Below are 19,406 nucleotides of genomic sequence, written 5' to 3'. Positions count from 1 at the left end.
AAAATGTTATTTATATTTGGTTTTGGAAGAACATTTGCAGTCATAATTCAATAGAGATGTCTCAGTTTCTGAGAATTCAAAGTTTCCAAGCTAAGTGTCCTCATGCTGGGGACATCCAACCCCAGGACTTACTCATTGTTGTTCTTCTCCCTGACTTAGTCCAGCCTTATAGAAATGCTTTCCTCACACTCCTTAATTTTTCAGAGGGAGAACTGACTAGATAACCTCTGAAATTGTCTCCAGTTCTAAGATTTAATAATTATTAGAGGTGACAATTTGTAATTATGAGGTCGTTCCTCATAGATAAGCCTAAGAAACGGAAGACAGCCCCATCCTTTCTAATGAAAAGGATGTATTCTGAAAAAATAATTGACATCAACAAAGTGAGAGTATCAACAGGGTTTTAACAGCATTATCTCCCACCACCCACAAATTAGGTCAAGTAAATATCTTTTATTTCTATCCTTTGAGAATCCATCATATCCATCATTACAGTGATTGGAAACCTAAATGACTCATGATAGAGTAGAGAGGAAACTTTACTTTCCTGGTGGGTATCATTTAACAGAATTTTCATCCCAGCTGAAAGTCAATTATCTATGCATTATTGTTAATTACTATTTCCAATTGTGGTGAAATATAAGCAACATAAAGTTTCCCATCCAAACCATTTTTAAAGGCATAGTCCAATCCCATTAAGTACCTTCATATTGTTGTGCAACCACCAACATCCATCTCCAAAACTTTCCATCTTGCAAAAATGAAACTCTGTACCATTAAACACAACTCATGCTCCTTCCCTTGGCTGCTACCAACCACCACTCTTTCTGTCTCTCAGTTTTCTACCCTAGGTACGGTAGAAGTGGACTCAAACGGTATTTGTGGTTTTGTGACTGGCTTATTTCACTTAGTATAATGTCCTCAAAATGAATGCCCCACTCTTTACCGTTCTCCTTAGCAGGATGCAAAATAGAAGCAGGCTTTGTGCCTGTGCTTCTGACTCAGATGTCAACCACATTCATTCTATGGAGTGAAAACACTGAGCTGGAAGCAGTATAGCAACACTGAATAAAATTATCATATCACACATTTGAAGTACACACGCTCTGATTTTAAACCTATAGGTGTGACATGTTGCATTCAGTTCAGAAATTAAATTGGAATAGAGCACTGAGTTTATTTTTAAACTGAACTTTCTCCTAGAAGAGGAAAATTGAAGAGGAGGGGGAAAAGTCTGGTGTAAAGGCAAGTGTCTGTCACTCTGGGGAGGTGCTACTGGGCGTGGCCACTGACCTTGACCAAGTGGACCATGGCATCTGCAAAGAACACCAAGTCCGTGCCTGCACCACGGATGCTCTCGTTATAGAGCTGCAAGAACATATTCAAACGCTCCTTCAGGTGATCAAAAGATTCAACAGGCTCATAAATTTTGGGCATCTCAGCATCAGCCTCCTCAGATGTTTCACCTGGGGTTAGGAAAGAAAAATCAACTAAGTTTCTCCAAATCACTGGACTTTACCACTTCCTCAACCTAACTTAGTACACTCATAGCTTTACCATTTAGCACTGAATAATACTGATTTTTACCTAAAAGCCAGAGTATATATTTTTAGAAAAGAAAGCAAACAATAGTCAAAGCATTAGAACTTTTGTGATCATACACAGTCTTAATTCTTTCTTGTCTACAAAGGGTCAATTTCAAATAATGTCACATACATTGAATTTCATTTATATTCATAATAGACCATTGGCATTTCAAGGATCTTCCCAGAAATACTCACTTAATGGTCAAAATGAAGATCGAAAAAGTAGGGATTTAATGTCAAAATCCACAAAAGAGAGAATTAAATGAGTTTTTAATAAGAATAAAAAGAAAAAGGTCACTGCATCTGCTTAGAAAATTTTTATGATTGGAAATTTTAAGTTAATAGTGAGGATAGAAGTGAATTTTGAGAGAAAACAGAAAAAAATTATTTTTGTTATTAAAAAAAATTTTGTGTGTGTTAAAAAAATTTAAACACTGAATTATTTCACTGGGAAAATTATTAAATCAACTATTTTAAAAGTTAGAGACACGTATCAGCTTAACACTTTTCCAACCATGATTATAAAGCATAATGCCAAAGAAAGAGCTAAATTTGGCATATATAAATTCACTATCAGTTAACATTAGTTGAATATACTAATAACAAGTAAGAAATTCACTGAGTATTAGAAGAGTGAGTCGTCCAAATCTAGTAGTACATAATTACTTTCAATTGACCCTGTCCTAATACAAACTATATTAACCTTTTTATGACAAAGCAAGGAAATTGATTTAGCATAATAAGGTTGGTCTATTTGCAAAGCTCTCTCCAATTGAATTTCAATAGGCACTTCGTTATTTCATAAATGTTCCATTCAAGCTTTGAGAAACAAAGTGTGCTGGAGACACAAAAGTTTCTGTATTTGCCTCTAGCCTCATTCACCCCACCCCCACCCAAACCCCCAAGGCCCACCCCAAAATGCTGGAGTTGTACCCTGCACCTCAGACACACAATTACTTATCCTTCTGAATTAGAGGAAATAAAACACATAAATTCTAATCACCTTATAACGCTCCTACCTTTACATGATTTTTGGATATGTGTGACCTGATTTAAAATAAACTGTATCAGCTTCTTTCTCTGAAAAGATCTGTCCAACTGCATAGCCAGCAATAAACATCCTTTTCAACTGTTACTCAGAAACTTGACAGATCACATACATCCTTATCAAATCTAGTAAGGGGCTGCCTAGTCATTTTCAACCATTTAACAGATATAAATAGCAAGTGCTTAAACATGCCTTTTTGAATATGAAAAGTAACTTAATATTCATCCTCAGTATTAGAAGAGGTTTCTAAATGAAAGAAAAATATTCTACTTAAGCTCAGTTATTTCTGAGGAAAGAAATTAACTGGAGCACCACTTCTTTTCATAAAAAATAATACAGTATATCTCAGTTTTTCACAGAACCATAACCACAATATCTTGCCTCCCCATCACCCACCTCTAATTATATTCAATGGCCCTCTCAGGGAATGTGAGGTTTTCCTTTTTATTTTCAACACCTGGGAATACTCAAGGAATAATCATAGTTTTGCTATATTTCCTCTCACAGTGAGTACAAGACACAGACTGCCAAGCCATCTACAGACACCATCTCATTTATCCCCACAGGACCCAGGGTGTATATTTTAATATTTCCATTTTTATAAAAGTAGAGGCAGGAGATTCAAGAAAGTTCAGAAGCTTGCCCAGCTAAGGTACAGGAGACCCATTTCTCAAATCTACCTCTATACGCCAGCTGTAAGCCTTGTTCACTGTCTTCTGCTCTACCCTGCCTCCCAACTCAACCTTTATAACCAAGGCTGACATGTACAAAACGGTTCAGTTCGGTTCAGTTCAGTCACTCAGTCGTGTCCGACTCTTTGCGACCCCATGAATCACAGCACACCGGGCCTCCCTGTCCATCACCATCTCCCGGCGTTCACTCAGACTCACGTCCATTGAGTCAGTGATGCCATCCAGCCATCTCATCCTCTGTCGTCCCCTTCTCCTCCTGCCCCCAATCCCTCCCAGCATCAGAGTCTTTTCCAATGAGTCAACTCTTCGCGTGAGGTGGCCAAAGTACTGGAGTTTCAGCTTTAGCATCTTTCCTTCCAAAGAAATCCCAGGGCTGATCTCCTTCAGAATGGACTGGTTGGATCTCCTTGCAGTCCAAGGGACTCTCAAGAGTCTTTTCCAACACCACAGTTCAAAAGCATCAATTCTTTGGCGCTCAGCCTTCTTCACAGTCCAATTCTCACATCCATACGTGACCACTGGCAAAACCATAGCCTTGACTAGATGGACCTTTGTTGGCAAAGTAATGTCTCTGCTTTTGAATATGCTATCTAGGTTGGTCATAACTGTCCTTCCAAGGAGTAAGTGTCTTTTAATTTCATGGCTGCAGTCACCATCTGCAGTGATTTTGGAGTCCAAAAAAATAAAGTCTGACACTGTTTCCACTGTTTCCCCATCTATTTCCCATGAAGTAACAAAATGGTTACTCTTAATCAAAGATTACAAAGATACATTTACTTAACACATTGTGGAGGAAATTTGCAACAACATGCTTCTATATTTATTGAGCACCTACTATGCCTCAGGCTTGTTTCAGCAAAGTTCACTAGACAGAAACTCAACATCCCTGAACTAAACCTCTGTCATCAGATATCCCCTTTGCTGTTTTTCAGTCGCTAAGTCATATTCGACTCTCTGTGACCCATGGACAGCAGCATGCCAGGCTCTTTTGTCCTCCACTATCTCCCCGAGACTGCTAAAATTCATGTCCATTGAGTCAGTGATGTTATCTAAGCATCTCACCCTCTGCCGCCCCTTCTCCTATTGCCTTCAATCTTTCCCAACATCAGGGTCTTTTCCAACAAGTCGTCCCTTCGCATCAGGTCGTCACTTGGCAAAGGATATCCCTTTGGAGGATTTCAAATTCTGCTTCAATAGTTTACCTGTAGCTTCAGGTGCATCCCTCAAGAAATCCACAAAGTAAGTGTCAGTTCCGCAATCCACCAAGAGTTTTTTCTCTTCACCAAACTCCTCCTCCACCAAGCTGACTAAAGTCTTATCAAACCAGGTCACGTCATCAGATGCCGTGAAGCGATCAGCAATAACTCGTTTACACTCATGCTTCCACAGCCTTAACAGTTCCTGTCAAAAGCATCGTTTAAATGCGTTATTAATTCCCGTTATGTCAGAGTTGGAAATTCAAGTGGGCAGTATCATAGAGGACCCTCCTTCCTGATTTAGAATGTGACATTTTTTAAAGTTAAGGCTAACATTACTGGTTTCCTTTTAATGTGAGCAACAGGTTTGGGAGCACCTTAGAAAAAAATCCTGGAATAATGGTTTTCATTTGGTATGTGATCACCAAAAAAGGACATTCTTGGGTGCAAAAATGATGTGGGGAATGTTACTGGCATTTGTACAGGAATGCACAGTCTTAGGATACAAAATTGTCCATGAAATATAACTGTCCTGTTAAAAAATAGATAAAATAAAAAGTTAAAATATACTGAGCTTCATTTCAAATTGGTCTCATCTGTGTTCAGTCACTCAGTCGTGTCTGTGACTGCAACTCCACAGACTGTAGCCTACCAGGCTCCTCTGACCATGGACCTTCCGAAGCAAGAATACTGGAGTGGGTTGCCATTTTCTTCTCCAGATAGTAAATAAAAAGTATTCATTTTCAGCCCTTAAATTAAAACAAAACCATTCCTAGATAAAATACTAATTCATTCTGAATGACCAACAAACTAATATTCTACATAAAAGTTTTATGTTTCCGATCAAATTAGTCTGTTTGGATAAGACATCTACATTATGGCCAGAGCATAGTGTAAAAGTTGTGTATAAACAACTCTCGTGCATGCAACTGAGATAATTACAAAGATACATTTACTTAACACATTGTGGAGAAAATTTACAAAAAATATCTGGGTTATCTGTCACCTCATCTAGATACTCCAGGGCCCAAAGTTAACTGGAAGTTGAGAGAATTAATTGTTCAATACAGCTGTTCTGATAGCAAGAATAACAAAGCTTGTCTAAGTATCTTATTTGATATGAAAGACTGGTGCAAATTTCTTAACTTGGTAACATTTTTCAAGATAGAAGGTTTTTAAGTTATTATACTGTGAAAGTATTAGTCGTTCAGTCATGTCCAACTCTTTGCAACCCCATGGACTGTAGCCTGCCAGGCTCCTCTGTCCATGGTATTCTCCAGGCAAGAATACTGGAGTGGGTTGCCATTCGCTTTGCCAGGGGATCTTCCCGACCCAGGGATCAAACCCGGGTCTCTCACATTGCAGGCAGATTCTTAACTGTCTGAGCCACCAAGGAAGCCATTATATTACTAATGATCAAATGCTCTTTGGTTGCCAGGAAATAAAAGCTTAGTGAAATATATTTAATGACATGGTTAAGACAAAAGTTCATGACAAACCAACTGCTGGAACTGTTAATGCTGATTTAAAATCAGCACCAAATAAATAGGTACTTAAAAAGTAATATTGGTGGTATAGTGGTATAGTGGTAAAGAGCTCGCCTGCCGATGCAGGAGACCCAAGAGACATGGGTTCGATCTCTGAATTGGGAAGAAACCCCTGGAGCAGGAAATGGCAATCTGCTACAGTATTTTTACCTGGGAAATTCCACAAACAGAGGAACCTGGTGAGCTACAGTGCGTGAGGTCTCAAAGAGTCAAACACGACTGAGTACAACATAGCAGCATTCCACGATGCCATTAATTTGTCAGTAACTTTGAGGGAAAAAATTAAATTACATGTTCACTACTGCTAAAATGACTCCCAATTCTCTGTAACAAGGAGAGTGAGTTTTCCCCAAAATGTCTTGTCTTGGAGTCAGCCAGTGAAGTTACCTACTTTGTGACTATGTGCGGTAAAGCTGGGTTTTTCTTACCATCCACACTTGATTTGCTTGTGACAGTTTGACTGACATTTCAACTGTCTCTCTGCATTTATGTGGAGAAGTCCCTAAAACCTATTTGCTTAACTTCCACCTCAGTACCATCAAAGTCTGAAAAAGAGGCTGGTGTTGTCTTAGCCTAAGCACATAGGCCCTTCAGCAAAAAAAAAAAAAAGTACTGCATTTTTACGAACTATATACCTTACAATTTTACATACTACATACATACTGATTTTTACACACTAGAATTTCCTTTTAGTCCAAAGAGAATTCTTATAGTGCTAGAAACTGTTATATTTGAGTGTCTGTACAAATGCTCATTTTTCTGTCAAATGAAATTTCTACTCTTCTGCCTCTTTTCAGTTTTACCAATATTTGTAATTCTTTTAGTGCATCAAGTTATATGGAAAAGAAAGATCATGGATGACTAACCAAAAAAAGTGGTTTCATCCCTCAATTTGGAAAGTTCATTTATAAAGATAATTACTAGACTCCATATATGTGCATTAATATATGATACTTGTTTTTCTCTTATTTCACACTGGATATCAGGCTCTAGGTTCAACTAACTCAAATTCGTTCAGTCAGTTCAACTGATTCAAAGTTGTCCCTTTTATGGCCGAGTAATATTCCATTGCATACATGTACCACTATACATATGGAATCTAGAAAAATGGTGCTGATGAACCTATTTGCAGGCCAGGAACAGAATCGCAGACACAGAGAATGGGCTTGTGGGCACAGCAGGGGAAGGAGAGGTGAGGAAAACTGGGAGAGTAACACTGAAATGTATACTCTATATGTAAAACAGAAGGCTAATGGGAAGCTGCTGCATAACCCAAGGGGCCCAGCCTGGGGCTGAGATGAGCCAGAGGGGTGGGTTGAGGGGGTGGGAGGAAGGCCCAAGAGGGAGGGGATCTATGTATATTTATCGTTGATTCACTGATAATCAATGATAATTAACCAATACAATATTGTAAAGTAATTAGCTTCCAATTAAAATTAAAAAAAAGATAGTTACTTTTTAAAGTTAAAGATCAGGTTTATAATGTGAAGTTTATAATGTGAAGACAGACATAATAAAATCAACAGGCATTTTTGCCATTGTTTAGTATAAGAAAATTATGATGAAAAACAAAATTAATTTTACCTTTTATTCTACTCATTAGAAAATAATAGTATACACTGTCTCCTTAAACATAAACCAAATTTAATTGGAATTTTTAAGAAAAACATTTGGCATACTTTCCCTTTACATTAGTAAAAAGCCACAAAAGAAAAAAATATCCATGCTAAAACATCTCAAAATATTTTCATGCCCATAAAAATTACATTACTAAGAATATTTAGAGTTTATAATAAATAACAAAGTTACTTGTTCTACTTTCTTACGCATCACTTACGTCTGGTTCCTTGATAACCTCTGGAGTAGTGTTCAGCATTCCCTGCCAGATCCTAGAAAGATCTCGAAGGTTAAAAACATAATGGAATTTTGCAGGGGTTGGGAGCATTTTAATCTTAGTCATTTGCCATAGTCGACGTGTCAGGGGCACCAACTTCGTCACCCAATCTCTCACTTCTTCTGAGAAACCCCTCTGGGTACAGTAATAACCTACCCCAATCACACCTGAAAGAGGAAAAAAAGTCGCAACATTTTGACTGACAGTTCAAATCAACTAAATTAAAATGAAAAACGTAATGTAGAATATAAATACAAGGACACATTTTAATAGTTAACCACATATTAAAGAAATTTTGATTAATTAATTTGGGAGGGGGGTTAAACCTAAAAAGTAGGTATAGATTCAAGTGAGTTAGCATTCAAATACTGAAAAGCTGATTAAGAAATGCTGCTGAAAACTCTAGCTGAACTAATTCAGTATTATTAAATGGGTAACAATGATGAATATATAAAGTTGCATTGGACAGATAAGAAAAAGAAAGGTCTCACGAATCTTCTAAGATTATTAGTTCATTCTTTTGTTGCCATTCCATGCATTATAATATATTTTGATTTACTTTATAGGCAAAATTTTCCAGGCCAAAAAGGATAATTAAAAGTGATAATAGTCATTCATTCTGGTCCATTTACTTCTCCCGAGTTTAGATAGGTCTGGTGTCATTGGTTTCAAGCCTCTGCCCACTGCTGTGACTGAAGGCAGATATTGCCAACTCCACTACCCTAGGGCGCTAAGAAGACCTTCTAGTCTGCCAGAAGTTAATTAGGGTAATCCTAATTAGTTTTTCCTCAGTCTCAATTTCAGCGATGGTAAATTAATACCTAACACGAACGCATGCATAACTTTACACTCTTTCTCTGAAAAGATTCCATAATCAGTTTCTAAACTCATTTTCATTACTCAGTTAAATAAATATGGTTATCGATTGTGCTAGTGTTTCTTGGATGATTTCTGACATACTACACATGTAATCAATCAATAATTTATTTACAACCCTATAAATTACTCTGAGGATCAGACTCTGGCTAATCCCCATCCTGAGAGATATTATTGATATTTCTTAGGCTAAAATCATTACATGGGGTGGTTAGGTATCAGCTACATAAACTGCTGGTGTGGAATTGTATCAATCCAGACCTGAAATACATGTACCCATGAGGAAGGCATCTCATCATGTCTAAGACCACTTAATATTTAACTTCCTGGCTTAAGAAGCTAGCAACAATATCTTAAAGAAATACATAGGTAGGGGCTTCCCTGGTGGCTCAGTGGTAAAGTATCCTCCTGCCAATGCAGGAGACATGGGCTCAATCCCTGGTCTAGGGAGATCTCACACGCCCTGGAGCAACTAAGCCCATATGTCACAACTATTGAGTCTGTGCTCCAGAGCTCAGGAACCACAGCTACTGAAGCCCACTCACCCGAGAGTCCACTCACCCTAGAGCCCGTGCTCTGTAATAAGAGAAGCCACCGCAATGAGAAGCCTACACACGGCAACAAAAATAGCCCAAGCTCTCCTCAACTAAAGAGCCTGAGAAGCATCAAAGAACTAGCACAGCCAAAAGTAAATAAATAAAATTATATCTTTCAAAAAGAAATACATAGGTATAAAAGATCTACCTTGACACCCAACTCAACAAATACATAAAAATGCTTTTACAAACAAAATACACTCTTGAAAGTGATAAAGACAGCAGACTAGGGAACCACTCAGTGCTCCCCTCTGTGTGGACCTCTGGGTGGATATTTTCTCATTGCAACCCAAGCAGGGATTCTCCCCTTCCACGCCCCACTGACATTCATTTTACCAAAGATCTTGTCCACAGAAGCATCAGAGGGTAGCGTGCAGTTAAATATCGAGAACTGCCTCTTGAGTCGCTGTGGTATATCATTGCGTCCACCCCCAGGATGGATCATAGCTGCTAAAAACTGGATGTCCACAATGCTGGTAAACTCCCCAGGCTTCTCTAGATTATAAAATCCATTCTGTTCCAGCAGCTGTCGTACTATCTCATTAGTAACCTAAGAAAGACAACTTTCAGAATTAAAAGGTCATTCCTTTATATCCCAGGATCTAAATAACGGACTTAATTGGAATTCAGGAATTGCAAGTTGAAAAAAACAGAAAACCATTTACTCATCAAAAAATAAATCAATGATGAACTAAGCAAATAAGATGCCCAACAGGATTGATATACCTGGTCTCCCCACTCATTGATTACTGGCATATTCACATCATCAATGAAGATAGTCATCTTCTTTCCTGCTGGAGGGCCATATGTGGTGCCCATGCGTTTATCCACATAGCTCTCTATTGTCCTCTGTTAAATGAAAAGGTCAACAGAAACATCTGTGAAAATATCCCCTAAGACACGGTCGATTATTTTAAAATTCCAGAAATGTTTGAAATGATAGAAATTACTCATAAAAACCCCAAAATGTCCCTAATTCTGGAAAACAGAGAATGAGGTACCTAAATTTTCTTGCATAACATTCATTTATAACCTTTGAAAATCGGTTTTATTTAGAGGTAAATAAAGTGGTAATCAATGTAAATTTTTAGATGAGACTTCTATTTTTTTTCATTTTTATTGCAGTATATTTGCTTTACAATGTTGCATTGGTTTCTACTGCACAGAAAAGTGAATTAGCTACACAGATACATATATCCAGGCTTCCCTTGTGACTCAGAAGGTAAAGAATCTGCATGCAATGCAGGAGACCCGGGTTTGATCCCTGGGTTGGGAAGATCCCTTGGAGGAGGACATGGCAACTCACTCAAGTATTCTTGCCTGGAGAGTCCCCATGGACAGAGGAGGCTGGTAGGCTACAGTCCATAGGGTCACACAGAGTCAGACATGACTAGCAACTCAGAAATGCCTGCAAGCATTCAAATATTTGGATGAGGCAGCTAGGCAGCTGGTGTTAATCCCAGCGATGAGCACCTAGGAATGGGTGCAGACTGTGTGATGAGGAAGAGATGTCTATGTTTGGATATGCTGATGTTGTTATGTTCTAGGTCATCTAAGTGGGGAGGTGCAGTTGGAGACACCAATCCAAAGATACGGTTTTCAGTGACTATTCAACAGGCAGCAATTCCAAATTCAGGAAGAAATCTCAGCTTCTAGGTTCACAAACTATTGAATTTTTCTCCCTCCTTTGTTTTTGCTTTTGACAATTTAGCTTTCTTATAGCTTACTAGTAATGTCCTGCTATTTCAAAGACACTAGGGTCATAATGAAGAGGAAGAAAGTGTAGGTATGTGGCTATTACTCCATGTTGCCTCACTTGTTCCATCCTTGGTTTTTAGCTCTTAGAAGACCCCCCCAAGACATAAAATCTTCATGTCCCTATGAGTTCTTATCAATGGACAAGAGACTATCTGGAAGAATCTAACCTGCCATAGGGAGTTGTCAAGAGATTATTAATTGCTTTATCCACTTAAATTCATTGAAAAGGAGAGCTAAATGTAGCCTAGTACATTACTTTAAATGGTTTTATGTTAGGGGATATGAAATTCTTCTTGCCATTGTATTGTCATGGGAAATTTGTGTTGTAATTGGATGGAGTGTGATATATTTATGTACCTTTCCATTTAAAAATGGTGAAATTTTTTCATATCCTTGGTATTATGTATTAAAATGATGATGGAAACTTACAACTTGAAATGGCTAAACTGGAGAGTTTTACAAGGACAGTTGTATAAGTTTTCCTTTCTCTCTTGGCCTAATTTCATGGATGTATTAGGTTGGTGCAAATCTAATTGCGGTTTCAGATGGTGAATTTTAACTCATTATAGAGAAGTGAGGTGAAGTTGCTCAGTCATGTCCGACTCTTAGCGACCCCATGGACTGCAGCCCACAAGGCTCCTCCATCCATGGGATTTTCCAGGCAAGAGTACTGGAGTGGGGTGCCATTGCCTTCTCCTTTAACTCATTATAATTAGGCTCAAACACATCTGAATTAATCAAAATAGGAACCATTACAATCAACACACTTTTGCCAATGAGAAATAAGTTGGTTTATTCATGTAGGGTAAAAGTCTGTACTTTGGGATTAGACAAGCTCTTGGAAAGCATTTTCTGCCTCCTGCTGGTTGTGGAAGCATTTCCCCTGCAAAAAGTTGTCAAGATGTTTGTCAAGATACTTCAAGATACTATTTTTTTTTTAGGTGGTCAGTTGGTGAGAGATTAGGTGAATACGCGGGATGGGGCAAAATTTTGCAGCCCAATGTGTTCAACTTTTGAAGCATTGGTTGTGTGACGTGTGGTTGGCGTTGTTGTGGAGAAGAATTGGGCCCATTCTGCTGACCAGTGCTGGCTGCAGGACTTGCCATTCTCACTGCATCTCATCGATTTGCTGAGCATACTTCTCAAATGTAATGGTTTCTTGGGGATTCAGAAAGCTGTAGGGGATCAGACTGGCAGCAGACCACCTAACAGTGACCATGACCATTTTTCGGTACAAGTTTGGCTTTGGGAAGTGCTCTGGAGCTTCTCAGTCCAACCACTGAGCTGGTCATTGTCAGTTGTCGAATAAAATCCACTTTTCATCACACATCACAATCTGATTGAAAAATGGTTCACTGTTGTTGAGTAGAATAAGAGAAGATGACACTTCAGAATGATTTTTTTTTATTTGCGGTCAGGTCATGAAACACTCACTTATCAAGCTTTTTCACCTTTCCAATTTGCTTCAAATGCCAAATGACTGCAGGATGGTCAGCGCTGAGTTCTTCAGCAACTTCTCATGTAGTTGTAAGAGGATCAGCTCTGATGATTTCTCTTAATTGGTGGTTGTCTCCTTCCAATGGATGGCCGCTATGCTCCTCATCTTCAAGGCTCTCATCTCCTTTGCAAAACTTCTTGAACCACCACCGCACTGTCTGTCTGTTAGCAGTTCCTTGCCCGAATGCACTGTTGATGTTGCCAGTTGTCTCCACTGCTTTACAACCCATTTTGAACTTGAATAAGAAAGTCACTTGAATTTGCTTTTAGTTTAACATCATTTCCCTAGTCTACAATAAATATAAAATAAACAGCAATAAGTCATTAGCAAAAAAACATAAAGTGAGAAGTGTGCATTAAAATGATGTATAACATAACCACATTTATTTAAGGATGCATCCCAATAGTAAATGGCAAATTTCAACAATGCAAAAACTGCAATTACTTTTGCACCAACTTAATATCTTGAAAGATTGTTACAGTCATTTTAACTGATTAGTTCTTCATCATACAATAAGGAAACTATTTTTTGGATAAGTGGAGAATGCATTTTACCTCAATATACCTCCAGTTTCTCTTATACATTATCTTTATTTATTTATTAAGTTTTTTTTATATGGACCATTTTTAAAGTTCTTATTGAATTTGATGCAATATTGCTTCTGTTTTATGTCTTATGTTTTTTGGCCCCAAGGCATCTGTGATCTTAAGCTCCCCAGCCAGGGATCAAACCCATACTCCCTGCATTGGAAGGCAAAGTCTTAACCACTGGACGAGCAGGGAAGTCCCTGTGTTTTATCTTTAACATGACTTAAACCATGAATCAGTGGGAAAGAAATGAGATCTTTAAGACTGAGATTCTAGAGCACGAGAACCATGAAGCCCTTTCTGTTTTCTCTGCGGTGCTGATTCAGCTTACTGAGCACATACATTTGAATAACTGATTGATTTCCAAACTACATTCCATGCAAATGGTAATGCTATAGTCAGTAGTCTGGGATTCTTCCCCAGTGTCCCCATTACCCCCTTCCAACACCCCTTCCATCAGTTTTAATGTTCCTTTCCACATTGCTAGGACATTTTTTTATAGAGCAGAGTGCAGTTCCCTCCTGTACCATCTGAGCTTAGAATGTAGCAAAAAGAGGGTGTTGTCCTCCACTTTCTGAGGGGAGAGGAGTGATTTATTGTGACTGCATCTGCCCCAAAACAGATCATGTCAGGCTACAGATACCAGTTTGGAGGAGGAAATGGCAGTATTCTCCACTCCAGTATTCCTGCCTGGGGAATCCCATGGGCAGAGGAGCCTGGAGGGCTACATCCCATGGGGTGGCAAAGAGTCAGACACGACTGAAGCGACTGAGCACGCACAGACACCAGTGGGCAGACTTCTGAATGAGGAGACAACGGTCTTCAGATCATGGAAGCCTGTGGAGCTCAGAGCACAGATCTGAGAAGCCTCTTCTCAGTAGCCCTGTTTAGCTTTTTTTTTTTTTTTTTTGGTTGCACTGGGTCTTCATTGTGAGCGGGCTCTTCGTTGTGAATGGCAGGCTTTTTCTAGTTGTGGAGTGTGGACTCTAGAGCGCAGGGTCAGTAGTTAGAGCACATGGGCTTAGTTGCCCCAGAGAATATGGGATCTTAGTTCCATGACCAGGGATTACACCCGTGTCCCCTGCATTGGAAGGGGGATTCCTCATCGCTGGACTGACCACCAGGGAAGTCCCCTTGTTTAGCTTTGGCTGTGATTATAAGGAGATTCTGAACAGGGCTGGACCCTTTGTATAATGGAGGTTGGGATAGTATCATCCACGTCGGCACCAAAAGACAAAACTAAATCTGTAGGAATAAACAGAAGCATCTCTGTAGAGAACAAATGTACAGATACCAATGCGGAAAGGGGAGATGGGATGAGTTGGGAGATTGGGACTGACATATATACACAACTGTGTATAAAATGGATAGCTAATGAGAACCTACTGTATAGCACAGAGAACTCTACTCAGTGCTCTGTGGTGACCTAAATGGGAAGGAAATCCAATAAAGAAGGGATGTATGTGTGTTAGTCACTCAGTCATGTCCAACTCTGTGAGCCCTGGACTGTAACCCACCAGGCTCCTCTGTCCATGAAATTCTCCTTGGACAAAGGAGCCTGATGGACTACAGTGGGTGGGTTACCATGCCTTCCTCCAGGGGATCTTCTCGACCCTGGGATCGAACCCAAGCGTCTTACATCTCCTGCATTGGCAGGTGGGTTCTTTACCACTAGCACCACCTAGGAAGCCCCTCCAAAGTGGTTAAGTTCTATTATAATTTAAATATTGCTTTTTACTGTATCTCCTCCTCTCTGGACAATGATATGCTCTAAATCAGTTGTTTGTTTTTCTCATATGAATGAGTGAATGTCACAGCCTTGTAAATTACCCACCCTGCCCCCAGTCAGGCCTGGAAACTTTTTTATAAGTTATAGACAATGTCTCTAGTGAATGATTTACAATTTTGTCTAGACTCTGCTGTTTCCCAAAGAAATCAGTTACTGAACATATTTGCAATATTGTGCCATCCACCTAATCCCTGGTCTCCTTGACCTACTGTCCCACTTCATCCATCCTTCTGGTGATATAAAAGCCCAGTCCAGTTAATAAAATCAAATGGGTATATTCATTTACTGGAATATTGTCTGTCTCATCCACTAGAATAAAAGGAGTGCAGGCACCTTGTTTATCTTATTCATCACTGCCTCCTGGGTGTCTATAAAGGTGTCTGGTATGATATATTTATCAGTAAATATTTGACACATAGATCAATAAAGATAAGAAACTCGGGAGTCATCTTTAATTTTTTCCTCTCTCTCCTATCCCTCTCTTCCAACAATATCCACTCAATCAAAAACAAGTCCTGTCCGTTCTGCTTCTCAGCCCCAATTTGAATGCATCCTATAACCATCTCCTCTTGAGTCTCTCTGAATACAGCCCTATCTTTCCCATTAGCAGCCAGAATGAACTTTCTAAGTGGTGATGCAATCCTGCTCAGTATCCCCATGATTCCTTATTAGTGGCTTACAAGGAACACCATGATGCTCCCTGCTCACTTCTCCAGACACGTTTCTAAATATGCCTTTTCAGTCTTTGTTCCTGCCCATCATGGTCTTCATTCATTCATATTCAGTTAACAACAACAACAAAAAAAAAACCACATACCATAAAATAATGCTCCTCTCAGACTGATTTACAGTGCTCATTAAGAGATTCTTATTTACATCCCTAAAGTATCCATTTATGAGCCAAAAAATAAATAAATAAAACTCTCAGAATTAGTATTGTTGTTGTCTAGTCTCTAAGCTGTGTCCGATTTTTTGCAACCCCATGGATTGTAGCCTGCCAGGTTCCTCTGTCCATGGTACTTCCCAGGCAAGCATACTGGATTGGGTTGCAGTTTCCCTCTCTGGGGTAGCTTCCTGACCCAGGGATCAAACCTGAATCTCCTGCATTAGCAGGTGAATTCTTTACCACTGAGTGACTAGGGAAACCCCAAGATTAGTATTAATCAAACACCATTTGTAAAATATTGACTTAGATGGATGATCGCCCATAAAAATCACTTCTTTCAACCTGGCTTATTGGTAAAAAGTTAAAATCTCTAGGAAGGGCCTGGACTATGGGATGTATGCTGTTCTCTAAGAATAGACGACAACTTGACTCTGAAATAGCAGAATGATAGTCATGATGACATCACCTTAAGCCATCAGTGGCACCAAAACAAAGATTCTGACCTTGTAGTCTGTCCAGCTCACACACACATGGGATGTTTGGGTGAACCCCAGTTGGACAGTGCCATTTTAGCCATAAAAACCAGATGGTCAGTCATCCAGATAGACAGGCATGGAGTTGAGGAAAGCCATTCTAAGCAACATGTGGGGTCTTCCCAGACCAGGGATTGAACTGGTGTCCAGTGAATGGTGGCTCAGCTGGTAAAGAATCCACCTCCAATGCAGGAGACCTGGGTTTGATCCCTGGGTTGGGAAGATCCCCTGGAGAAGGGAACGGCAACCCACTCCAGTATTCTGACCAGGAAACTCCCATGGATTGTATAGTCCATAGGGTCGCAAAGAGTCAGTACGACTGAGCAACTTTCACTTTCCCCTGCATAGCAAGGCACTCTCCTAACCACTGAACCACCAGGGAAGCCCTAGAATTCTCATTTTTAAAAACCAAAACTTATTGCTATGTCAGCATTTATAAGATGGCTGTTGCATTCAAAACACTTTAAGATTATTTTTTAAAGAAACAAATCTTTTCAGAAATTCCCTCAAGAAATTTTCACTTTCTTCTTACTTTCTGTATTACTCACATTTTTAAAGATATGTGTGAATTGCTTGCAAAAATATTAATATTTGTTTGAGAAAGAAAAAGAATCATCTCTCTTCAAAGACTAACTGAATTCCTTAGCTAAAAATAGGGTGACCATGTAATTTTTGCTCAGATTTCATACATTGGTTAGTGAGGCGGATGCTATTCATTATTTATCTGAGACAACAGAAGTTAACTGGACAGTCCCTAGCAGAAAAGGACATAGAGCCTGTCCTCCTACGGATAAAACATGTGAAAGTGACCCTATGGTGAAAACAAAGGAAGCTCAGAAGAAAACAATCTGTCCAGCAACAGACATGGGTCCCTGATACATGTGCCATTGTGGTAACACGAGAGGGATGAACAATATCTATTTTCTCATCTACAATTTCAATTTGGTTTGGAGCCAAGTAAATGGGAGACAAATGCTCTCAGCTCCATCACCCCTTGTTTAGCATGAATGGCTGAAAATTATCATGAGCAAGTTAATTACAGCAGTTGGGCTAATTGAAAGCTTTCTAAAACTAATGAGTCTAGCTTACTAGGAAGCCCTGATGCTCAGCAGTCAAAACAGGCCCTAAACAGAGCAGATGACCCCAAGATGCCTCTGAACAGAAAAATAAACAGTGAAGTGCTGAGACCCCCTTCTTACTGAAGGATAGGAAGGATCTGGGTTAAAGGTTATTAGCTGTAAATCCAACAATTGAACTCCTAGAGAAGAGATGCTAATACTTTGAAAATCTGCTTTATTACTCTTCTGATTATTATACCTCAGTATGGTAATGCTTCTAGAAATTTATTACATGGTTTATGAATTTTATATTAATAAACAGGATGTTTTCTAGATTATGTGTGCCCTTTTCCAGGAAATGAATAAGTATTTCATGTTATAGACATATAAAACACAGGTCTTTACCACCTGAGAGGGGTAAATATTACCAAGAAAGATACCAGCTCAGTCATGTCTGACTCAGTGTGACCCCACAGACTTTGTAGCCCACCAGACTCCTCTGTCCATGCGATTTCCCAGGCAAGAATACTGAAGTAGGTTGCCATTTCCGACCACGGGATCTTTCCGACCCAGGAACTGAACCTGTGTCTCTTGAGTCTCCCACATTGGTAGGTGGATCCTTTAACACTAGCGCCACCTGGGAAGCCCCAATACCACCAAGAGGTACTGGTAAAAATATGTGCCGACTCCCTGCCATATACTACGGAATGTGGCTAGCCTTTGTCCTGGTCCCTAGGTGGGAGTCTAAATTCTTGGAATTTCCTGAATAAAAAGGATGTCTTTGTTACTAATGGTGGGTCTTTCAGACCACTTATGCCAGAAAGACTAACCATATGATTAGAGTGTTAGGGCTTTAAACCATGTCATATCAGCTCATCTCCCAGGGGGAAGGGGCTTGGAGATTGACTTCAATCACATAGCCAACTGATCATACTTCTGTAATAAGACTTTAATAAAACCTCTGCTCTGTTCACCGAGGCTCAGGTGAGCATCCTGGTTGGTGAGGTACACAGATGTGCCTGGAGAGTAAATACATCCTGTGACAAAGAAGGTTCACATTCGAGACCCTCCCAAACCTTTTCCTATGCATCTCTTCTTTTGTCAGATCCCAATTCATATCTTTTATAATAAAACCACAATCATAAGCATAACATTTTCCTGAATTCTGTGAGTCATTCTAGTGAATTTTCAAAACTAAGGGGTCACAGGAACTCTTCAATCTGAATAATAGAGATACTGGAAAACATAAGTAGAGGATTTACAATGGCTGTGAAACTGCAGGTGAAGTTCAGTGGGTACATCAGAACAGTCGTGAGATTTAAGCCTCCAAAGCTCATCATAAACCTGGGCTCAGTTAGCAGCACCCAAGAGCCAGTACCTGAAACATTAGTGGGGTGGTTGCAGAAGAAAAGTTCAGACTCTTGATCACATGGCTTTCAGGATCATATTTCGACATAAATCCTTTGATTATGACTGTCTTGGCTGTTCCTTGTTCACCAATTAACAGCACGGCCTACAGTAGAAATTGAGAAAGAAATAAAAGAAATACAATAAGATGACTGTCATGGGCTCAGCTGTGGATATGAGGACGCCCTAACTCCCAGTACTTCAGAAGGTGACTGTGTCTGGAGACAGATTCTTGAAAAAGATGATTATGCTAAAATGAGACTATTAAGGTGTGCTCTTGTCAATCTAACGGGTACCCTTAGAAGAAGACATTGTAATACACAGAGAAACAACAGGCATGCACACACAGAGACGAGGGAGGACACAGTGAGAAGACAGCCACCCAGAAGCCAGGAAAGAGAGGTCCCCAGAAAAACTAAACCAGCCAACACCTTCATCCTGAACTTCAAGCCTCC

At 39.5% G+C, this 19,406-nt stretch overlaps 1 protein-coding gene across 2 annotated transcripts in view; it reads right to left on the bottom strand.

Annotated features, from left to right (window-relative positions):
• The window catches only part of DNAH5 (dynein axonemal heavy chain 5), a 329,281-nt gene that overhangs the window by 123,433 nt on the left and 186,442 nt on the right, over window positions 1-19,406 (bottom strand). For both annotated transcript variants that reach the window (XM_070774842.1, XM_070774841.1), the window contains exons 47-52: window positions 18,923-19,057; window positions 10,162-10,284; window positions 9,772-9,985; window positions 7,907-8,130; window positions 4,529-4,727; window positions 1,294-1,466 (exon numbers count right to left, since the gene is read on the bottom strand). In XM_070774842.1, the coding sequence (XP_070630943.1) occupies window positions 1,294-1,466; window positions 4,529-4,727; window positions 7,907-8,130; window positions 9,772-9,985; window positions 10,162-10,284; window positions 18,923-19,057 (1,068 nt within the window). The remainder of the gene's footprint in view (window positions 1-1,293; window positions 1,467-4,528; window positions 4,728-7,906; window positions 8,131-9,771; window positions 9,986-10,161; window positions 10,285-18,922; window positions 19,058-19,406) is intronic.

This window comes from Bos indicus, chromosome 20 (genome assembly GCF_029378745.1).
Source record: "Bos indicus isolate NIAB-ARS_2022 breed Sahiwal x Tharparkar chromosome 20, NIAB-ARS_B.indTharparkar_mat_pri_1.0, whole genome shotgun sequence".
NCBI classification, from domain to species: domain Eukaryota; kingdom Metazoa; phylum Chordata; class Mammalia; order Artiodactyla; family Bovidae; genus Bos; species Bos indicus.
This window is presented reverse-complemented; position numbering and strand designations above follow the sequence as displayed.